The sequence below is a fragment of the Panthera onca genome, chromosome B2 (assembly GCF_046562875.1).
Source record: "Panthera onca isolate mPanOnc1 chromosome B2, mPanOnc1 haplotype 2, whole genome shotgun sequence".
Classification (NCBI taxonomy): domain Eukaryota; kingdom Metazoa; phylum Chordata; class Mammalia; order Carnivora; family Felidae; genus Panthera; species Panthera onca.
The window spans coordinates 138877612-138899721 of record NC_138343.1 but is presented as its reverse complement, the minus strand read 5'-3'; the positions used below and the strand labels follow the sequence as shown (position 1 = coordinate 138899721).

General features: G+C 45.4%; 1 protein-coding gene across 14 annotated transcripts in view; it reads right to left on the bottom strand.

The window, feature by feature from the left end:
* The window catches only part of TIAM2 (TIAM Rac1 associated GEF 2), a 323817-nt gene that overhangs the window by 80189 nt on the left and 221518 nt on the right, over nucleotides 1-22110 (bottom strand). For 12 of the 14 annotated variants that reach the window (XR_013555828.2, XR_013555829.2, XM_078447496.2 and 9 more), the window contains 5 exons: nucleotides 20807-21242; nucleotides 14713-14885; nucleotides 12413-12637; nucleotides 2196-2381; nucleotides 1353-1511 (listed from right to left, as the gene is read on the bottom strand). Coding sequence is in view for 12 of the 14 variants with exons in the window: in XM_078447496.2 (XP_078303622.2) it covers nucleotides 1353-1511; nucleotides 2196-2381; nucleotides 12413-12637; nucleotides 14713-14885; nucleotides 20807-21242 (1179 nt within the window). In the remaining 2 variants the exon portion in view is untranslated. The remainder of the gene's footprint in view (nucleotides 1-1352; nucleotides 1512-2195; nucleotides 2382-12412; nucleotides 12638-14712; nucleotides 14886-20806; nucleotides 21243-22110) is intronic. The other 2 variants (XM_078447501.2, XM_078447502.2) reach the window with 2 other exon arrangements.

Sequence of the window (22110 nt, the reverse complement as noted above, 5' to 3'; positions counted from 1 at the left end):
AAAAATGAATAAACGTTAAAAAAAAAAAAAAAAAAAACATAATTGACTGTCTTGACTAAAGCCAAAATTTGACTCAAATAACATTATTTAAACTTCACAGAAGTTCAATTCAAAAATTAAGCCCAGCATTAACCAATGGTCTACTGTTGAACTACCATCGATAACAAAGAAATATTTTTCCCTTGATAACCAACACAAGAGAACTTTGCAATTAAAGAACAAGTCGAACCACAAACTTTAAATGTGACACTCTTTCCATCATACAGGAGTATATAAAGATTGTATGGGAGTATGTAAAACAGAGGCCATGTGACAGAAGGTTCATGTGTCTCCGCCCCCTTAGGTCAACCTAACCACGCCCAACCCCCTCCTCCTTTATTGTTTCAGGGCTGTGAACAGGTCAAAGGAGTGGGTTCTATGGGTTATTTATGCAATTCGCAAAACTAGGATACACAATCAAATATCCATAGAACATTATAAAGATGTTACCGGAAGCATATTCAGAATAACAACATGCTAAAAGTAAAAACAAAACTTCGTCAGCCTTAATCACATTGTTCCTTCTCAATGAAATGATAAGAATATCACAGGATGACTCATCTTTTCAACAGTCTTGGAAAAAATAATAATCCTAAAAACACATCAACCTGCAATATAAAATCCAACATCTTATACCATATTAACGTCATTAGGAAATGTTTCAGACAGGAATATTCAAAATGTTCTAAAAACCTTCACTGTGCACGGGCCCCGTTTCAGCAAGAGGAGCTCAGATTATTTTTAAAATATTAGAACAGGTGCCCTGCTTGGTCAATAAGCAGGCTGCAATAGCCCAATGCTGCAGACCTCTGGATCCAGGTAGGTCAAGGCCAGCCCTGGCCTGCGGGCGCTGTGCGAACAAGCATGAGGAAGTGACTTCACCTCTGCAGGTCTCTGGCTACTCATCTACAAAATGTGATGACAAAATGCCTACTTTGTTTCATAAAGATGAAGTGAGAAAAGTGGCACAATCGATAGAATTTGGTTGCCGTTAGTCTATTAATTTCACATGTTTGTTTTAATAGACACTCTTATGCGGGGGAAAAAATTCTAAAGGCAATGAAGAGTGTGAATTCTTTTCTGATTAGTGTTATTTTTGAGTTCCTGGCGCTGCAGGTGTGAGCAAGGCGTGAATACCTTTACAGAAGCGCCAAAAAGAGGTCGAGCCACTTGCGTGCTGTCATTTGGAAAAAGCCCGTGCTAACGGCTGCATTCCTTTGAGTCAACTTTTATCTCATTCTTAATGGATGATGAACATTTATGAGGTGCTGACTATCAAGGATTTTCCACTAAGTCTGCTGTCCCTCCCGTACCGAGGAACTCGCCTGAGTTACGGAAGGTCTTTTCTCCTTCCCTTTTCTTGCCAGCGTGTCCAGTCCTTTTAACGAAGAAAATATGCCCTTCTTGTTTCTTGCTCGCTGGGTCAGGGAGAGTGTTCTCTTCCGGAGAGCAGAGTCATCTCGAGAACATACCTAATTGAAAACACAGTTTAAAAAATCTTAAAATGTCATTATTTGGGGGACAGGATTCACTGTTGCCTGAACTGGAATAAACCTTGCTCGCTTAGCCTGTGTCCTGACCAGCACGAAAGCTACCGCATGCCTCACATACCAGAAACGCATGCGCCCTTCAGATGCCTCTTATCTGGACAACACGAACCTAGTTACCACTTTCAGATCTCTCCAGGGTGGGCAGCAAGTGGGCAAAATGATCTGCAGACCCCCAGGAGGGAGCCAGTACTCGCCACAGAAGCCAGCCGCCCAGAGGCCATTTCGGAAAACCCAGAGAGGCTCCTCGAAGCGCAAACAAAATACGCTTCACTTAGTCCTCGAATTCTTCACACACCTGTTGCTGTTCTTCAGGGTTTTCTACCTTCCTGATGGTACGAAGCCTACCAGACAGAAAGGCAGATGCAGATGCGAATATTTAATCACGGTCTACGAGTGGCTGGCTTCCTCGAAGAAACAGCGGAGAAGCCAGGGCTCTTGACAGCAGGATGCCTCCCGCCCTCCAGGCCCGCAGTGTCCGGCCCCGGGTGGCCCCTGGTCAGTTACTGGGTCAAGTCATAGGACAGCTGAACTGCAACCAGCTGGGAAAAGGTGAGCATCCACAACTCTCCCCGAAAGCCACTGAAACAGCCTTTCCCAGGAGCTTACCAGAGCATGGAAAGAAGAAACGGACAAGATGCCCAACCTGCCAAGGGCCAGCTTGGAGGGGCGGCTGGCGGCAGCAAGGAGGCTCTTGGGGTTGGGCAGCTCCCCGCCTTGGAGGCTGGCCAGGTAGCAGCGCGTCCTGAACAGGTCCATGTGCAACTTTTCCAGATTCTGCTCCCACTGCTGGATCTGTTTTGGAAAGAACGGGGGTAACTTAAATTAAAATGAGAAGTTTTCATGGATCCAAGTGAAAATAGGATGCCTTTCACAAACCGCCAAGGAAAAATTTGTTTCAGCAGGTGCCACACGGTTGAAATCAGCCTTCCCTGCTCACCCCATCTGAAGCCCTCCTGCCTAAACACGCCAGGTCTGATGGTGCTGTACCTCATCAGGAGGGCAAGAACAAAACAAAGCCGGGGGTCCCAATACAAAACCACACATGCCGAGACAGCAAGACCCTTGTTGAACTCCGGCACCCTGACCCACGGCAACTTACGGCAGGAGGCACACCCGTAAGCCAGTTACTTCACTTTAATTTCCCTGCACATTTACAGCCTGTGATCTTCAACCAGATTAATGGAATTGCACACAGAGGCTGGATAATGGACACAGTGACTTTACAGTGTTGTGCATTCCGAATAAATGACTCAACATAATAAACAAATGGGGGATAGGTGGGCTCCTGGGTGACTCAGAGCCCTGAATCAGGCTCTGTGCTGACAGCTCAGCCTGGAGCCTGCTTCGGATTCTGTGTCTCCCTCGCTCTCTGTCTCTCACACTCTGTCTATCAAAAATAATAAACATTAAAAAAAAAGAAAGCCAATGGACTTCGGGGATAAAGACAAAGAGAGCTTTTACTCCTATTTTAAGTGTATAGAGAATAATCACCATCCATACATATAAGCGGCACCTGGGTGGCTCAGTTGGTTAAGCGTCTGACTTCAGCCCAGGTCATTATCTCACGGTTTGTGAGTTTAATCCACGTGTCGGGTTCTGTGCTGACAGCTCAGAGCCTGGAGCCTGTTTTGGATTCTGTGCCTCCCTCTCTCTCTGCCCCTCCCCGGCTCATGCTCACACTCTGTCTCTGTCAAAAATAAATAAACTTTAAAAAATTGTTTTTAAATATACATCTGAATAAATTAAAACACATCTAAATTATTTACACAACTGAAATTTCTATGTGCTTCTTCAAAATTGAACTTATGAATTGGTAAAGAAACATATTCAAATTCGGGGGGGGGGGCACTCCCCCTTCTTCCAAGGATCAGAACACATTTTGTTTGCGTATCACCTTTGAAAAAGGCTCTAGTCGCTCACCAACACCAGACTCAGCGGCAGGGCAGAAAGCTGGCCTTCCAACGGTGGCCAGAGCCATCGCCACATCCAGGAGAAGGTCTGCAGCAAAGGCTTGTCATTAAGATTCACATGTCACTTCATTTGCAACAGCTGCCTCTCTAGTTTGGCCATGTTAGGCATCCAAGCAGATTTTAACTATTCACAGCAAACTTTCCTTTAAGGCCAATCCTTAATACTGGGTAAATGGTATTTTGCAAGATCTCCAACACTGAACACTATGCTCACTGCGGTCTCTCTGGAGAGAAAAGCAGTTACAAAGTCTGGCTTTTCTCCAGACTCCCTCCAAGTCCTCTGGATGGGTACCTCTAGAAGGTCACCGTATACCTTCTCTACGTGAAAGAAACACAATGAGGGGCGCCTGAGCGGCTCAGTTGGTTAAGCATCCGACTTCGGCTCAGGTCATGATCTCACCATTCGTGAGTTGGAGCCCCCCGTCAGGCTCTGTGCTGTCAGCCTGGAGCCTGGAGCCTGGAGCCTGGAGCCTGCTTCGGATTCTGTCTCCCTCTATCTGCCCTTCCCCCGCTCATGCTCTTTCTCTCTCAAAAATAAAATAACCATTAAAAAAATTGTTTTAAAAAAGAAAGAAACACAATGGCTACAAGATTTAAAATAATTTGTTGATTCATCATGGTGTGTCAACAAAACAACAAAGTCCCAGAGTATTCTGAAATTCTCAATCTCCATAGTGAATTTAACCTGTTTAAGCTTCTGCACATCCTTAGCGATGCAATAGCCTCCTGGGGTCAGTGAAAACCAGAATGATGTGTTGGCTTTTAAAAATGAACACGTCCAGGCCATATACCTGAAGAGTCTATTCATTAAGCGTGAAGCCCATTTCAAACTCCAACAATCCTTCTTCATAGCCTTAGTGAGGACCACAGCTCTAGACTAACAGGACAGTCCAAATTGAAACTGCAAATCTCTTCTTGAGCTTGCCACACGAGCGCATTCTAGATTCCAGAAGTAACGAAAAGGTATTATGCAACCATGAGCTGACAGCTACCAGAAGTTGTGAGGCACAGTGAAAACTATACTCCCAGTTCTGCCTCTCTTCTCTATCTTCTCTAGCAGATTCCTGAAAATCCACAGTTACAGATGCATTCTTTTGTCTTCTAATAACATGTAGATGTTTCCAGATTGGGTAGTCTATTAAAGCATATCCCTCATTTATACCTCCATGTGAAATCGTTTATGAGGTCATCTCTAGAGGCTCTGTTGGGGGTGGAAGCATCAGAGGAAAGAAAACCAATGGGGCACTGGATACTCCAAGAAAAAGAAGCCCATGCCATCCACGGTGGATTAACAAGACAAAAATAAGAAGTAAAATAAAATCTGGGTCTAGGTCAATCGTGAGAGATTAGGGAAGACGAAACTCCTATTTTCACTGAATTCTGCAGTTTGCCAACATTTGTTTTTGTTTTTAATGTGTTTATGTGACTCCACACCAAAACACCACTGGAAAGTGAAGACCACACCGGCTCAGTGATACCCAGGCAGTCTTAAAATCTTGTCAGAAACACTGTGATCATCGTCAGCCTAGACATTTCCACCCAAAATGCAGTTAAATTCATGAGAAGAAATGGATTCAGACGCTTACGTCGTTGGGAGACCCAGACACCATGAAGATGGTCCCTAACATATGTGATGATGCTTCAAGAGAACTACTATCTCAGTCAATACTCTACATTGTAGAGGTCGTTTTAAAATTGAATTTCATAAAAAATGTAAATGAGAAGGGACTTGATGACTTCTCCATTCCAACAATGTTTCCCACGTTCATCCTGACTCAGCCTTTGAAATGGTTCATTCTGTGTCTGTCAACTTGACTGGGCCACGGGGTGTCCACAGTTATATGGTCAAACGTTATCCTGGGTGTTTCCATGAGGGTGTTTTTGGGTGAGATTAACATTTAAATGGGTAGGCTGAGTAAAGCAGATGCCCTCCCCAATATGAGTGGGCCTCGTCCAATCAGGTGAAGGCTTGAATAAAGAACAGAAAGGCTGACCCTTCCCCAAGTAAGGGAGAATCCCTCCTGCCTGGTGACCTTCAAATTGGGATACTGGCTTCTTTCCTGCCTTTGGACTTGAACTACCAGCTCATCCTGGGTCTTGAGTCTGCCAACCTTCGAATGGGAAGGACACCGTCAGCCCACCAGGGTCTCCAGCCTGCCGATGCTGCAGATCATGGGACTTGTGTGCCTCCACAGTCACATGATCACGTTCGTTATAATAAACCTCTTTATACATATTCTTTCATACATTCCACTGGCTGTGTTCCTCTGGAGAACTCTGGCTGATACAGCCTTCAGCTCCATAGATTCCTCTGGCAGAGTCAGTCATCATTAGTCACATCTATTCCATATCTAAAGACAATATTTCTCTTGTTTGGAAGGCTGTGGTTCTTTTAAATGAGGATTTGTGGCTGGATAAGAAACAATGAAATATTCCATTTTTCTTTCCACGGACTCACCCAAGTTGTAGGAAAGGAATTGGGAGAATACCAGGTAAAAGTATCAGGAGGGCATGGATTCACATGCTCGGGTTACTTGGAGGGAAGGGGGAAGAAGACAGGCTGATCCACGAGTCCAAAACAGACCCTGTGACACTGAGAAAGTCCGCCGACTTAGGCAATGAGCTTGCAATTACCGCACCCTCGTTTCTCAGCGGAGGAAACTGAAGCCCCAGAGGGAAGTGACTTGACCAGGGCCCCGTAACGAGCCAGCCCTTCCAGACCCGCAAAGGCCCAGAGCAGATCCTGAGGTGAGCAGCATGTGTGGAGAAGCTACCATCAAGCACTTGCAAAGCAGCCCCTGAATCGCAGGCCCTCTCACTCGTAAGGCAGACGTCTGCGTGCCATTCAGCACCCACTGCGGCAACTCTCCTGTAAATTTTCATCCAACTGTCGCCTTTATTTCTCCCCCAAATCTCCAGGCATTCCATGTGGAAGGGAGACTATCTACCCTCTCACTCGGGTGCCCCATTCTTACGGAACACTTTGCCTTCAGTCTCCTTCCAGGTTTGATGTGCGAGTTCAGCCCAAATTTTAAGTGACGTGAACTAAAAAGATAAACATACTTTACAGTTACCCCTCAAAGATGAGACAAAGGAGGAGATAAAGATACGTTTTTATAAAGGCAGAGAAACAGAAGACAGTTTTGTAGCTATTACAATGCTACCTCGGTAAATTTTAATCATCATCATCATTTAACACAGTAATGGTATCTGACATCACATTTATCAGGGAATTTCTGGAGACTTTTTTTCTAACATTATCAAAAACTAAAATGCCCAAAATCAAGTCCCTTAATCGTGGCTGTGTTTCCCTTTTCTAAATTCCTTAAACACTGATCATTGTCCCTAGACGTTTCTTTATCTTTTAAAATAAATATCAGGACATGAAAATAAAAACTCAAATTCTATGCAGATTGAGCTTTTATTTCTTCTAACATCCTGCACAAAACAGAAAAATGGCATGAAGAAAACTCACTCTAAGGAATTAACTTCCACTGCAAAAGAAAAAATCACAAAGAACAACATTAAGAAGAAAACCCCCACTTAAGCACTGTCACAAAAGCAGTACAAAAGTTTCCTCCTTAATATTGCTAATATAGCTATATTTATTTAATGAGCTCAGAAAGATTATGGTCTGCTGTAGAAAGTGGGAGGGGAGGAGAGGAAGCCTCATGCTAAAAATAACAGATGAATAAGTGATACATAAAAACGATGACAAGCACGTTCCTGCCACACCCAATACCCCTAGAAAAATATTTTCTACCATTCAGTCATTTGATCACAGCATTTGGTCATTTGTCCATTACAAGGTCTGACCTCAAAGATCATTAGTTTTTCCTTCTTGGTAGAGCAAGTTGAAGTATTTTCCAAGCACTACAACCTAACCTTCTCAGGAGAATCCTGCTAGCGACAGAGACTGCACTGGAGTTAACTAGTGGGTGGAACACCCAGCTAAGGCTTAGAGAATCTGTTTTGTTTTGTTTTCCTTTGAGAGAGAACTCACACGTCATAAAATTCACTCCAATTTATAATGGATACACTTCCTATCAAACCGAGCCAAAAAATTCAAGTTATGGAAATCATTTAAAATCTAATTTCAATTTTCTATAAAACCACGGATCACATGATTAATCAGTAAGCAAAACACAATCTGATTCACAAAAGTCTTATCAAAAGGCAACAGAGCCCAGTGGCTAGTAGTCGGTAGTAGTTTGTAGTCAAATCCCAGCTCCACCACTCACCGGCTGTGTGATGTTAGAAAACTGACTTAACCTCTCTCAGGGTGTGTTCACTCATCCATCCAACAGGTGATATGTACAACTTTACCTCATGGAGTTACGGTGAAATCATACACGATGGTGGCCTGAGGTAAGAGCCCTGGTAAATAAACTCATGGGCCCTGAGGACCGGGAGTGAGGTCAAAGAGAGGATATGTTAGCTGGGAATGAAAAAGGGAAGGCCTGAGGGAAGGAGGGCCAGAGCTGGCGTCAAGGAGCGGGGGCGGGGCCCACACAAAGAAGAGCCCAGTGTACCACAGTGAAGAGGACAGAAGACCTTCAGGAGCTCATCTTTCAGACTAAGAGCAACCTTATGCACAAGGCGATAATTATAAAATAATGTGATGAGAGCAATAAGAGACCCCGAAATTATGGCAGATAAAAGAGGTCCCTGCTGGAGTGAGTGGGAAGGGAGTCAAGGGAAGCCTCCTGATAAAAGTAATCCCTACCCCCTTCATCACAGATGAGAAGGGGTGAGCCCAATGACAGGGGGCGGGGCAGGGGACAGGGCGTGTCTGTACATAGATGTGTGGCCCATATGGGTCTTCTCTGCCTGAGGGGGGGTGGGGAAAGGAAGGAGTGGAACCTACAGGAAGTCTGGCACTGCTAGGAGAGGTTATCAGGGGCTTCATCTTATAAGGAGTAGAAGCCAGGAAGGATTTTTAAACCTGGCAATCACATGATCAGATCTGCTTTACAGATGCAAACACTCTGGCCTGGTATAGAAGAGGCATCTGAGGAAGGGCAAAAGTGACGGCCTCTGCCGCGGTACAGGGAAGGAAGAAGACATTCCTACCTGCCCCTCCGGCTCTCACCTGCACACCGTGTGCCTGAAAACTCAAATTGCCGCGGTGCCCCGGGTCCTTGCAAAGCACTCTGCCTCTGTTCCTGCTGACTCTTGGCCTGGCATTCCCTTCTCCATTCCTCTCCTGATTAACTAACTCCTCACTCTTCAAGAAGCAATGCAGGCACCCCTCCTCCAGGAAGTCTTCCATGACTACACAGGAGGCTAACCTTCCCATTTGTCTTCCACAACAGTCTGGAATATCATTTGCCCTGGATTCATTAAATTATGTTGAAATTATATGCTTAACTGTCTGGCACCCTGCCAGGCTGAGAGCCCCTGAGGGCAAAGACAGCATCTTCTTTGAATCCCCGGGCTGTGCACATTTGCCTGGCCCAGATACGCACTTAATATTCACTGAACTCAAGTGAAAGCCCAGAACCTCCATAATCTGGCCTTATCTCCTCAAATCCCTTTCGCCGATACCTCACTCACCAATGTTTTATTCCCCAAATGGCTTCCCACAAGCACACACCCGTATCATATTTTCCTCAAGGCCTTGCTTACTTTGCCCCTGCCCCCACCAACTCAGTTTCCAACTGCCTAGATTCAATCCGTCCTCTTTACTGTTTCGGAACTTTGAGTAAATATTTAAAAGAAGTCCACGTTTCACAAAGCCCAGAGCAGACAGGAGCCCGGCGACCAGCCTGCGGCTCCCACCACATCCTCCGCCCTATTCTGACTGCCTTCCCCCCCCCCACCCCCCCCTGCCCAGGGCCTCATTAACCAGGGGAAGTGAGGAACACACGGAGGGCATCAGGATGCGGAGAAGCCACCTGGGGGGAAGCCAAGATCCATGAAGGGTTGGTGAGGTTTTGCCCCTGTCTGTTTGTTTAAAATAATAAATGGAAAGGAAAATAAAGTACCAACTGGACTTAATTTATAACTCTTCCTCCCTCAGAACTTCAAAAGGCATCCAACGTGTAGACGGCTGCACGGGCCGCTCCACATTGGATAGGCTCGAATGAAAGCTGCGTCATCCTGCCCCACACAATCTCAGAAAGGCCCTGGGACCAGCCCACGTGATGGTCTCTTTCAAGCAGAGCACGTTACCACCCAACACTATGAAGATCAGCCGTTATTATCGTGATCGCGTCGTTTTATCTTTCTAGTTGGACAGCGTGTACACAGTGATCTCCTCCACCCAAGCACATCAAAGAAAATCCGTTTCCGGAGACTTTACTGTGCATGATGTAACATACCCCGTAAATTCTGCTATTATTAGGCTATAAATGACCATATCTGAGGTTCGGGGGGGGGGGTCCTCTGGGGGAAAGCGCTACATAGATAAAATATTTTCTTTGACGTAAAATAAAACATAGTGGCGTGGAGATTTTTAAGAAGTAGACAAAGCACTACTGCTCTTTTAAAGAAGCTTTTAAAAGGGAGTTTAGAGAAAAGTATACAGTTATGGGATATTTGGGAGGTCGTGTTCTTATTGGTCTGGATTTGAAAACATCTTTGCCTTTGCAGCTTCACATAACATTCTCTAGTCAAAGACCATCTCATAAAACTAATCCTAAGCATGTGCTTGTTAGCTGCCTTGACTTTTCATATTCTTTGCGTCTCCAAGTAAAGAGCTAAGAGCTCTCTTTACAAACATCTGGCAAACGAGCTAAGGACAGTGAGCGTAGCAAATGTAATTTGTGGTACCCACTGCAAAGACCTCTGGGAAAACAGGACTCAAGTACAACCTTAAAAACTGCCAATATGGCGAGGAGAGTATTTTCAGGTGGAATTTCTAAAGATCAATCCCAACTGTTTACCAAAAATTCACAAGTGCAACAGGAGAAGGGAACTGTGTATACAGGTGGGGGGGGAGGGGTAAGGGTAGGACGAACCAAAATGAAAAAATTAGTAGGATCAGGACAGTGTGCTTCAAATAGCTAATGTAATGATTCTGATAAAGAATGCATAATGTGCCACAAGTAAGAATTAAAAGAGCTTCTCTTCAGCCAACCAAACCATCAAAGACCCTTGGGTCTGTACAGGGTTTTATGTGAATGTAACTCCCCTCCCAGAGATATCATAAATTAATCATTGGTCAGCTATAAAAGACACTTAATAAAACTGCATTATGGCATAAAATTACATTTACTGAGAATGTGTATTTTTTTTTTTTAAGTTTGCTTGGATTTCCTAGGGCCACTAAAAAAGGAAAAGGGAAGGAAAAGGGGGGCAGTCCAAGAGCCTCTGAATGTTGCCCAATTTCCCTTCTCTCCATTGACCCAAACATTTGACATTATATAAGGACCTAAAGACTCCAAGGTGGACATCCCTTTATAGGACTAAAGTATGGCTTCAAAGGTAAATTTTAGAGAGCCAACAGAAGTTAAAACCACATTTTTCCCATATAATCAGCCCGAGACTGTTTTATCGGGGCGCCCCAAACACTCTGAGACACCTGAATCCAGGAGTTCGACCTCTGAGGACAGACAGACAACTGTGGCTCCTGGATCCTGGAAATTCAGGACCACACGTGAGATGTGGCACAGGAAAAACCGGAAGAACCATTTCTCCTTCTTCGAAAGCTTTGTGATTTGTCAGGTAACCCTGACCAAGGCTCACATCCCTACACGCCACAGAGACTGAAAGCTGGGAGATCGGGACCTGCCTCTGCATCTGAACTCTTCCCAGGCTGAGCAGAGGAGGCTGCTGCTCAATCAGAAGCAGGCAGAGGGCAGAGAACACGGGGTGAGCTCCTGGGGGTCCTACTTCCTCCTGTGGCTGTGTTCCTGCCAAGCTCCCGAACACCTGCCACCTCTCTCCATTCTCTGCTGGCAGCTTCAACTTTTTTTTCCACTTCCTTGTTAACTGGTAGTTTGTAGTTTGCTAGCAGGTCCTCTTTAGATAAATGGCGTATTCCGTTTGAGGAAGGGTTCAGGAGTATCGGATATGCTGAGACACTACGGAATGATAGAAATTCTGTACTCCGAAATCCATTTTCCATATAAATCGTTAAGCTTCTATAGTGTCACCTTGCATCAGGCCCTGGTAACTGCACATCCAGTGCTGTCCCACCAACTAACAGACTTCCCTATGTCATCTGTCCTCCAAATCTGATTAATCTTCTAAAGATACGATGTTCAGCCTCCACTTAGGAAGACGGAGATGCTATAACTTTCATGGACACGTGTCTAAGCGCTCAGGGTGCATGCACAAAGGAAAACATATTAAAAAGCTGCTTCTCCTCCTACAAAATGCAAACAGCATAGAAACCAGCTGTTTAATTATGATACGAATGTGGAGCTAGACCGGAGAAAGCATCGTCCTTTAGCATCTTATCTGTTGGCAACATACATACTTTTTTTTTTTTTTTTTTTTGGAATCCACGGACACAGGAATAGCTGTATGGCACCAAACCAAACTTTCTGAAGCCACCCTCTGTATCAGAATCCTATCTAATTGTCCAGTGGTTTCATTATAGAAATCTTGGTCTGCAAGTGACAATATATGAGACGATCGGCGAGGCACGAAGAAGCTATTCGAGATTATGAAAAAAGATCTGGCCACAAAACGTTCCGCTGTATGTGTAACAACCACCAAATGTTGTGAAGTCTACCGACATCACCGATGTCACAAAAGTGCTGCCACTGAGTACCTGAAATGAGAAGCCACAGAAACTATCTCCCCCAGAGGTGTAGGAAACATCACCACCATCAGTTTGCATCCAAACTCAGATTTCTGCTGAGTGACATGAGCAATGAGAGAAAACACGTAAATAAATACTACCTGGTTTTCTATGGCTTTCCTGTTCTTTGGGTCGCTCACCACGGACAGCTGTAACTCTGCCATCTTTCTCATCTTGCTGTCCATATCTATCTTCTGAACAAGGTTTTTGGTCTGGCTCTTCAGTAGGCGAACTGTGTCCTCTTTTCCGTGTTTCTTTGCAAAAAGGGATGCGCAAGCTGAATGTATGGCAGTGACCCAGTTTTCCAGATCTGTCTGGCTAGTGGCCTAAACACAGGGGGGAGGGGGGGTGGAAAGAAAACCTATTTGGAATTGTTTTACCACAAAGTGTTCTCCAAAGTGGGAGGCTGGGCTTTGATGTGTAAAACCCAAGAAGTACCTTCACTTCATAAAAATGGTTTAATTTCAAAAACAGACCCAACCACTCAGCTCAGATTTGCAGACTTCCTGGACTCGGGAGGGTCTGAGAGAATGCCCAGAGCACAGCAGAAATAACCGTGCAGCCCCAGATCCGACAGGAAGACTAACCACAAACAAGCTGTAGGCCAAGAGCAGAGGAGTAATCACACCGGGGCACATCCACTCAGCTCAGGGTCCTTACACTATGCTGGTCTCTAAATGGGAATTTATCTTCACAATTTTAATACAGTGAGAAAACATGAGAGCTTAAAAGGTTAAAGTCTGAAACATGGACATGAAATTTCATCTGCAGTATGAACTCTGTTATGAAATCTATAAAAGAATATTGGGGGGATGCGCACAACATTAAAACAGTTGTCCTGGAGCACGGGGAGTATACAGAATGGTTCTTCTTTCTCTGGTCTTCAGTTAACTTTAGACACAACGACTACACGCAATTTCCATGTAAGAAAAATATTTTAGAAATAAAACAAGTCTGGATAAAGCAGCATGGGCAAAGATTAGGATTCTAAGCAGGCCGAAAAGCCCTTTCCATTCCCTTGATGTCCAGAAACAACCACACAGATTCAAGCTATGGATGGATCCCCCAATTAGCTCAGGGATCATACAACAGGACCTACTGGGCAAATTTCTTAGAACTAAAGATATTTTGTCTGAATCACAAAATATACTCATTTCACACTTGCCCCTAAGATCTCTGTGTGAGATTAATCCAATGTTCTTACCCTCCCTACAGTTCAGATTAACAGCAATTCGTTCCTTGGCCTTAAAGCATCGTAGAAAGTCTCAGTAACCTGTGTTAAGAGAAGGAAAATCCAACTTCAGGCCCTGAATCTTTTAAGTCAAGTCGGGGACAGCAATAAGGCCAGAAGCCCTATGAGTTTACCCGGTACCAGCCACAGGAAATCCTTTGCAGGGAATTCTAGATTGCCCAAGTCAGCTGACAGAACACCATGTTGTTCTGCAGGGCTCCGGGACCAGCATCATCAAGACACCTGAACCTAGGACCCAGCAGGTCCTTCCGTGAACCTCTCTGACCAGATACAATCTGCAGCCCCAACTGGGTCTCCAGGCAGGACTGGTTAGACTGGGGAGCACTTGAGAAGCACACTTCTCTTCCTTCACTTCTACCTCTTTTGAGTTAATTAGTAATGACAACAGCACTCGGGGTGAGGATTCCTTTAGCACTTAACACACGCAATTCTTCATCCTCAAAGCAATCCTCTAAGCCACTGTTCCCCTACTGGTTGTGGGCTCCGAAGCTCAAAGCACTTCAGTAAGCACTCTGTCTATGGTGACCCGACCCACAGCAGCAGAATCTCCCACCGAAGCCTGACACCAATACTGATGGCTCAGCATCACCACACTCTTCAACTTCGCACGTGCTGGGAAACTGCCAAGAGCTGTAACAGCAGATACCTTGCATCTTAGCATCCCAAGCCCACTTCCACTGGAAAATGAGACTTCCCAGCATTTGTCTCTAAGGTTTTCCTGAAAAGCTGCTTCTTTTACTCGTGCTGGGATTCTTGGGAAAAGTCTAAAGCCATATTCTGTAGGCCTCTCTGAAAAGCCTCCACTCTGGGCATCTCAGACCTTGCACCATTAGATCACGAGCTACTCCAGAATGGGGAATCACGATTTTTCTCTCTTCAGAGCCTCACGATCCTCCTGTGGGCTCCAGCTCAGCACCCGCAGGGCATCCCGAGGAAGGCCTGCTCTAGGAATTACTGGATGTGCCCCGGCCCCGCATCACCGGACAGTGAGCAGAGGCCAAGCTCTAGCTTGCTTAAGCCCCAACCCAAAGCCTAACTGCGCTTTTCCTCTACTTCACTGCTGAGCTGTGCCTCTTCATTCTGCTCCTTTCTATCCTCATGGTACACAAGCCCTCGTCCCAAACCCCCACTTAGAAAGCTCGGCAGTACCTGGAAAAGGTAGACATCTCCAAAGGAGTTGCTGAGGCAGAACACGTTCTCCTTCTTGGGATGCTCTGGGACGGACTGCACTATGCTGTCTTCCGCAAACAGGGCACACCGAGGGGCGCTACTCTGGTCCGTGCAATTCTTCCCATACGTCTCGTAGAATAGCAGCGTGCATCCTAGGAGAGAGAAGCAAAAGAACATCTGTGCCACTGTCCTGAGGATCCAGGAAGGTATGGAGAAGCTAGGGGATACATCTAAAAGAGAAAAGAAAATGGAAAGAGACAACCACGTAATACAAAAGGAAACGGTGGCCTCCAAAGTATGCCTTGTTGTACGAGCGTAACTCAAGTGAAAACGACATGTTTTTGTAAACATGGTATCAGTGATAACAACACCAAGCACTTATTATTGCTTACTCTGTGGCAGAAATTCTTCTAAGTTCTTCACTGGCTCATTTAGTCCCTACAGCAGCCCCAACAGGTAGGTGTGGTTATTAACCCCATTTTACAGATGAGAAACCTAGAAGATTATACCATCATGCAGGTCCCACAGCGGGACTGCCCAGGAACTGGCCCCAGAGCTCCTGTTCTTTTTTAAATTTATTTATTTTTGAGAGAAAGTGAGAGAGCAGGGGAAGAGCAGAGAGAGAGAAGGAGAGAGAGAATCCAAAGCACATGGCAGAGCCTGATGTGGGGCTCAGACTCGTGAACTGCAAGATCATGGCCTGAGCCAAAATCAAGAGTCGTGTGCTTAACCCACTGAGCCACCCAGGCGCCCTGAGCACTCGCTCTTAACCACACCACTGAGTTATTAGATCTGAATGCAGGAAGCCACAGAAAACCCATGTGCATTAACCAAGGGAGCTTCTACGCTTAAAATCTGCGGTAACAAGAAACCGAGCTTACCTGGAGAACTTTGCCATTTATGAGAAAAGTACCCAGTTAATTCTCCAAATGCCACGTAAAATAACTTAATATTAGTGTATTCTTTTATGTCACAGTAAGAGGAAATAACAGTACACATTTCACTAGTTTAGAGTAAGAGGGGAAAATGAAACTAAATACCCCTCGACTTTAAAACATTACTCCAAAAATGCCTGCAAGTACACAGCTTTCCATTAAGAAGCCAGTGAAGTATTATAGGTAGAAGTTGTTAAGGATCTACTTTGATAATTAGATAGGAGTGCCTTATAATTATCAGACGAAGTCTTCAAGCAAATTCTAACATGCTCACAAGTATGTTCTCTTGTTCAAAAACCTTCATCCAAAAAAACACTTTTGAGCACTTCTCATGTGCCGAGCCCTGCCACCCAAATATGGCTGATGAGGTCACCATCCCTCTGCTTTGCAAAAACCTCTTACACTGATACCAAAGAAGCACCAGCCTGCTCTCACCTACGCTGCGAATGAATGCGGTCCACGGCATGCCTGTCTTACTCTCTGAGTTAGGAGTCCTCATTCACACAAGCGTAAATGTTTTAAAACGCTATTTCATGCTAGCCAGCCTCACCTCACTTCTTCCTTCAAAACCCAATCTGAATCTGGACAAACAAGTTCAGATCATGGGATCCAGTGCAGCACAGAAGCCAAGAGAAAAAGAGGCCGGCAGGTAGCTAGCTCTGCCCCCAGCAACAACATCACCAGGACACCACTTTCTCCCTCCGTGGTACTTAATGATCTCAAGAAGCATGAGCAATCTTTCTCCCTGCAAACAAAAGGCACCCACACTAAGGCTGAGAGAGGCTCTTGGAAGAAGGAAAAACATCAGCAGGTATCCAGCCAGAGCCGCTTCTGCAGGACTGAGCCAGTCTCCTTTTCCAGCCACGGATGCGGTGAGAAACGATGCCCCCAAATGTTTCCATCAGGAAACGCCTGAGTGCCGCTGGGGGATCCGAGGACCAGGGTCAAGGTGACAGATCCACGCCAGCTCTGCCCAGTCCAAATTCTTTCCGACAGGTTAACATTTACTTCCCAGTTTCCCTATCACTGTACTCCCAGCAGCCGTGGTTTGAATCATTACATCTAGAGGAAACGAACACGATTTTGGGCAGGTGCCAAGCTGCCGCCAAGCCTCACACCCTATCGACAACAGACCACCGCAGCTCTACCGTGACAGTGTGAAACCAAAAGAGGACATGTCACCCTAGCCCCAGGCCGGGATGTAAAACAATAGGCACAAATTGTGTTGCCATCAAATTTAAAGAACAGCAAATCAGCCGTAAACCTATTACCTCAAAGTTCTCTTCATCTGTGTCTCGAACACTGGGGAGTAAGTTGGATGGAAAGGGGCCCATCCGAGTCAGTGCCGTCTCCTGCCCCCGCCGCCCCCACACTGCATTTCGGCCATCAGCCCTGCCCTGTCCCCGCCAGGAGCCGGAGTTGGCCTGGAAGGCTGACAGCGGAAGTGCTTCTCACCACGGTAGGAGAAGGAGAAAACGGACTGGAACAGCAGTGGGAGGACAAGAACAGGTGAGGTACTGCTAGAAATATTACCAGCGGACAAAAGAATTAGTCGCCTTCCCTCAAAGCCACCTTTTCTTTGACACCCTCTCAACCCACACGCATCACATCATCCTCATCAGCCCTGTCACATGGCAGAACCACCAGAAATCCCAAATTACTCCATGAACCCCTCTCCCGATGTCGTGCGTTCTGAGGGATTAACTCTTCAACCTTGCCAACTGCCCTACCCAGAAGTCCCCTGTGAGCCACGTGAAAAGCCACTCATTGGAGAAGACATAGAGCAGAATTACCTCTGTTAAAGATTTATTACATCCTCCAAGCCCTAGAAAACGTTTCTACCTTTAGCATACTATATATTCAACACAGGTACACAACCAGTGTGCTCCTAGCTGCTCTCCCCAGAACACTGTTTCCAATTTATTTACACAAACGCTTCGGAGATAATTTTAAAATTCTGCTTAAATGTGTATGTGTGTATACATACACACACACACGTGTGTGTACGTGTGTGCGTGTGTGTTTTTAACAAGGATTAAACCAAATAGTTAAGTCTCAACATTACAACTTGGATTCTAAGCCAAGAAAGCTGAACTCAACCCATTGAATTCCCAGAGGAAAGAGGTGTAGAAAGCCACATGGAAAAGGTTATGCTGGGAAAAAAAACATCTTTATCGCATGCCTTTCCTTGGCTGCAAAGGAAAGGAAGGAATGTGTGCTTGATAACATTTACACTCACAAAGCACCCTTTATCCGTGGGTCCTGAGGTGTTTTATGAGCAAGCTCGAGACAGCAGTGCGCAGGCAGGAGTGTCGATCCTGGAAATGTCGAACAGCTCAGGACCACGCCTGCCGCGGAAGTCCCTGGGGTAGCCTCCACGATGGAAAACTAGAACCCAGACGGGAGCTCTTCCAACAGTGAGTGATACCTGCCTGAATCTCTCCCAGGAAACCTCCGACAATCTGGCTTCGCACAAGCGTCTGCAGGAGCAGGGAACTCGGGAAGATGGTGTCCCTTCCACTTGCTCGTGACTCTGGTCACGGTTGTATTTCTTTCTTTTTTTTTTTTTTTTTTTACACTAATTCAGAATCTGCTTGCCTTCCATCTGTTCGTGCCATCCCAACCTCTGGAGAACCAGAACAAATTCAGTGTCTCTTCTGTAGGACTGCTGCTCTCTGCCACGCCAGCCCTTATTTTCTGCAAGCTCAATGATCCTGGATCCTTACACCATCCCCCATATAGCATGGCTCTGAATCCCTCTGGTGTTCACCGACAGCCTCATTTCTTACAGCAGGTTATGGACACACAAACACACACCGTCACCAGCCCCCCACCACAGCCCCATGGGTGCACCCTGGGGGATTTTCAGAGCCATTAAGACAGGCAGGGAACAACTTCCCAAAGCATCGATTTTATTTATTTTCTAATGTTTAAGTTTGAGAGCGAAAGAGCCTGAGCAGGAGTTGGAGAGGGGCAGAGACAGGGGAAGACACAGAATCCGACGCAGGCTCCAGGCTCTGAGCTGTCAGCACAGAGCCCGATGCAGGGCTCGAACCCACAAACTGCCACATCATGACCTGAGCCAAAGTCAGCTGCTTAACCAACTGAGCCACCCAGGTGCCTCCAAAACCATCAATTTTAACAAACAGGTTTTACATTGAAAAATAAACATAAGTAAATACAATAAATAAATACAATAACTAAAAAATAGATACATGTCACATTATGGAGTGGAGTGCAACTCTTTCAAACATCATGCAGGAAGGAGGCAGCTTCAGACTGTGATTCATAAACAATTTCATAGGCTCACTCCCCCAGAGGGGACATTTTCGCTCCCCTCTCCAGTCAAAAATACGTCAGGTGGACCCTATTCAAGAACCCTCATCTTGTTTGCTAACAGGTCTCCTGCACTATCTTGCCCCCAAGGACAGAAATGGCCAGGTCCCCCCAGGGCAGAGGAAGGAGAGACTGATGTGGTTGTAGAACATGGGGCATCTCTAGAGTGGGAGAGAGCCAAAGCATAAGAGACTCTTAAAAACTGAGAACAAACTGAGGGTTGATGGGGGGGTGAGAGGGAGGGGAGGGTGGGTGATGGGTATTGAGGAGGGCACCTTTTGGGATGAGCACTGGGTGTTGTATGGAAACCAATTTGACAATAAATTTCATATATTGAAAAAAAAAAAAAAAGAACATGGGACATCTCTAATGATGAAGCCAAAGATCACATTTACTCTTTTAAACCACATTTACTTCTATCTTGACTTCATCACATTGGAAACCATTCAATGAATGGCCTCCAGACCAAACCCCCAAGTCTCCTTCACTTGTAATACCCTGGAGCCACATCTCCCTATCCTGTACTTGGGTGGTTACATGATTATGAACCCTCAGAGCATAACCTATCCCTTCGAACTGTATCTTGCTAGATTCATCCCCTTATCCCAACTTTCCAAATCTTGTTCATCATCCTGTGTAAGAACCTGCCTCCCCAGTATGCCCAAGCCAGCTAAGCTCTTGGCCTTCCTCAGCCACCATGTATCACAAGGATCTAAATCCACAGCTGGAAAAGAGGACCACAGTCTGTGCTGGGCGCTGGGTCGCGGATTTTACAAACCTTCCAGTTTGCTAAGGGAAGATGTCACTTAAGGACAAGATACCTTCCAAAGTGCATCCTGCCCAGAGAGGCTTATGGGTAATTAGGAAATGGCACCAGCTCCCCAAGGCTGGGGTGGGGCGTCTTATGATATTTACATAGTGAGTGAAGAAAGGAAGGTAGAAAGAAGCACTGTGGAGGGCTCCAGGCCTTTCACACATATCCTCTGCAGACAGGATTCCTAGTTCCACTTTCTCCCAGGATAGGGAAGGATATCACCAGATAAGGATAAGATAGGGAAGGGTGTCGCCAGGCTTGGCTTTGAATGTCACACTCAGTTCCTCTGACAGAGTCACAAGACGGTTGTGCAGAAATGCCAGCGGCTGTGAGGCTGCTCCTCCTGTTCGCATCTGTGTAAATCCACACTGTATCGACTTAGAGCCTCGCTCTTCCTCAGGACACTTAGATAGCTTCAAATCTATACGCCCATAATGAGCAAGGCAATTATACTTTTTAAGTGGCAATGCCTACAAGAAATTTTCCTCATCTTAACAAATTCTTACTCCCATTTCCTTCACATTAAAAAGAAGACATTTGTTTGTGATAACAATTAGACTTTCTTAGTTTATAAAGGGTAGAGCACACAAATCAAATAATCCAGAGGAAATTCTTCATCATACAAGCTGAGGAGGATACTTCTCTGGAGTTCTGAACATGTGCAGTTCTGAAGATGGTTACTTATTTGGAATATTTTTACACCCAGAGGCAGGAAAGGTATTAAAGAATGGCACAGAAATACCTATAAAGTAATAAGCTATAACCATTAAGTTCAATCATTATGTATCGGAATGAATTACATATGTGAGTATTACATAATCCATCTTATCTAGGTTTGAGAAAGTATTTGTAGCAAAGCATGCTGGGAATTCTGCATCAAATCCCTTCACATTGACGTAAACTAACCCTGGACTGAACGGCACTTCCTAGGAGAGAGGGCAGCTGGGCAAAATGATTCCAGTGGCCCTCGAGTCAACAATGCACTTACCTTTCAGCGTCACCCAGTATTGTTTCCACTTCCTCCGAGCCACCAGTTCAAGCTTCCTTTCCTTCTGCAAAGTGACCAGGGGTTTGAAGAACAGCCATCCTGCTTTCCGGACCACCCCTTGCTCCTTCTCAAAGAGCAGATCAAGTTGCTCCAAAGAGCTGAGTGACCCGCTGCTGGAGTCGGCGGTTTCCGTGGATGTTTCTGGGTTCTCTGTGTTGGTTCTGCTCATTTCCAACTCCCGCATGAAATTCTCATAAATGTTCTGTTGGAGGGGATCGCTGCCAATTGCATGAGTGGATTCGCTTCTCTGGGACAGGATCTGAGCCGAGCCCCCTGACCACAGCGAAGCAGACACCGGGAAGGGCCCCTGCACATCTGCATTCAGTCCATCTGAGCGGCTGTCAAAGTAGTCACTGCCTTCCTTGGACCTCGGCTCCTGTGAGCAATGCAGACGAACACCCATCAGAGGTTACATACGTCCACAGTATCCCTTCCCAAACACTGCAAACGTGTCTTACTGTCGGTTGCTAATGCTGCTGCCTCCAAGCAACATTCTTTTAACAAAAATGCACCTTCAATCATCAAGTCACCAAACCAGAAAGAACTGTAGAAACAGTGTTGCCCAACTCAATCTACAGCCAGTAGAGTCAATGCTTCAAGATATAAACAAAAAGTCACTGACTATCCTAAATCTAATCTATACTGAGCATCAAGAAGTTAACTAGCATATTTAAAACACATCGGCAAAGATTTCTAGGCTGACATTTCTTCTGTGAATCAGTGTCTTCCTGGAAAGAATTCATGCTCTTGGCAGTCTGCCTTCCTCCTGGATCCCTTTAAAGCTAAGTAGAAAATCACTAGTTCCAGGGTCATAGGGTGGGGTGGGGAATAGGCATGCAGTGTTTTTAGGTGTTGTTACGCAAACTTCTCTTCCTCTGCCAGAAACACAGCCCCCAGCGTCTCACCGCCTCTACCCAAATCAAGACTGGAGGATCCCAGCACCTTATTTTCAACTTCAGGTAGTAAAAACCACACACCTGGAATTCCTTATCTACAAAGGGTATTTGCTACTAACTTGTTTTTCATAAACAGTATTTTTCAGTTAATTTGGGAATTTCTTTCTTGAAAAGAATATATTCCTTTATGCACATCCTTTTATTCGAACATCTATTTTGTTCTAGGCATTGGGGATACCAAAGACACGATTCTTAACTTTAATGTTTATGACAACATAAAATCAGACATAGGCAGCTGTAAGTAGAATTAATATTTATGTAGTAACAACTGCCCCCTATTAGACTAAG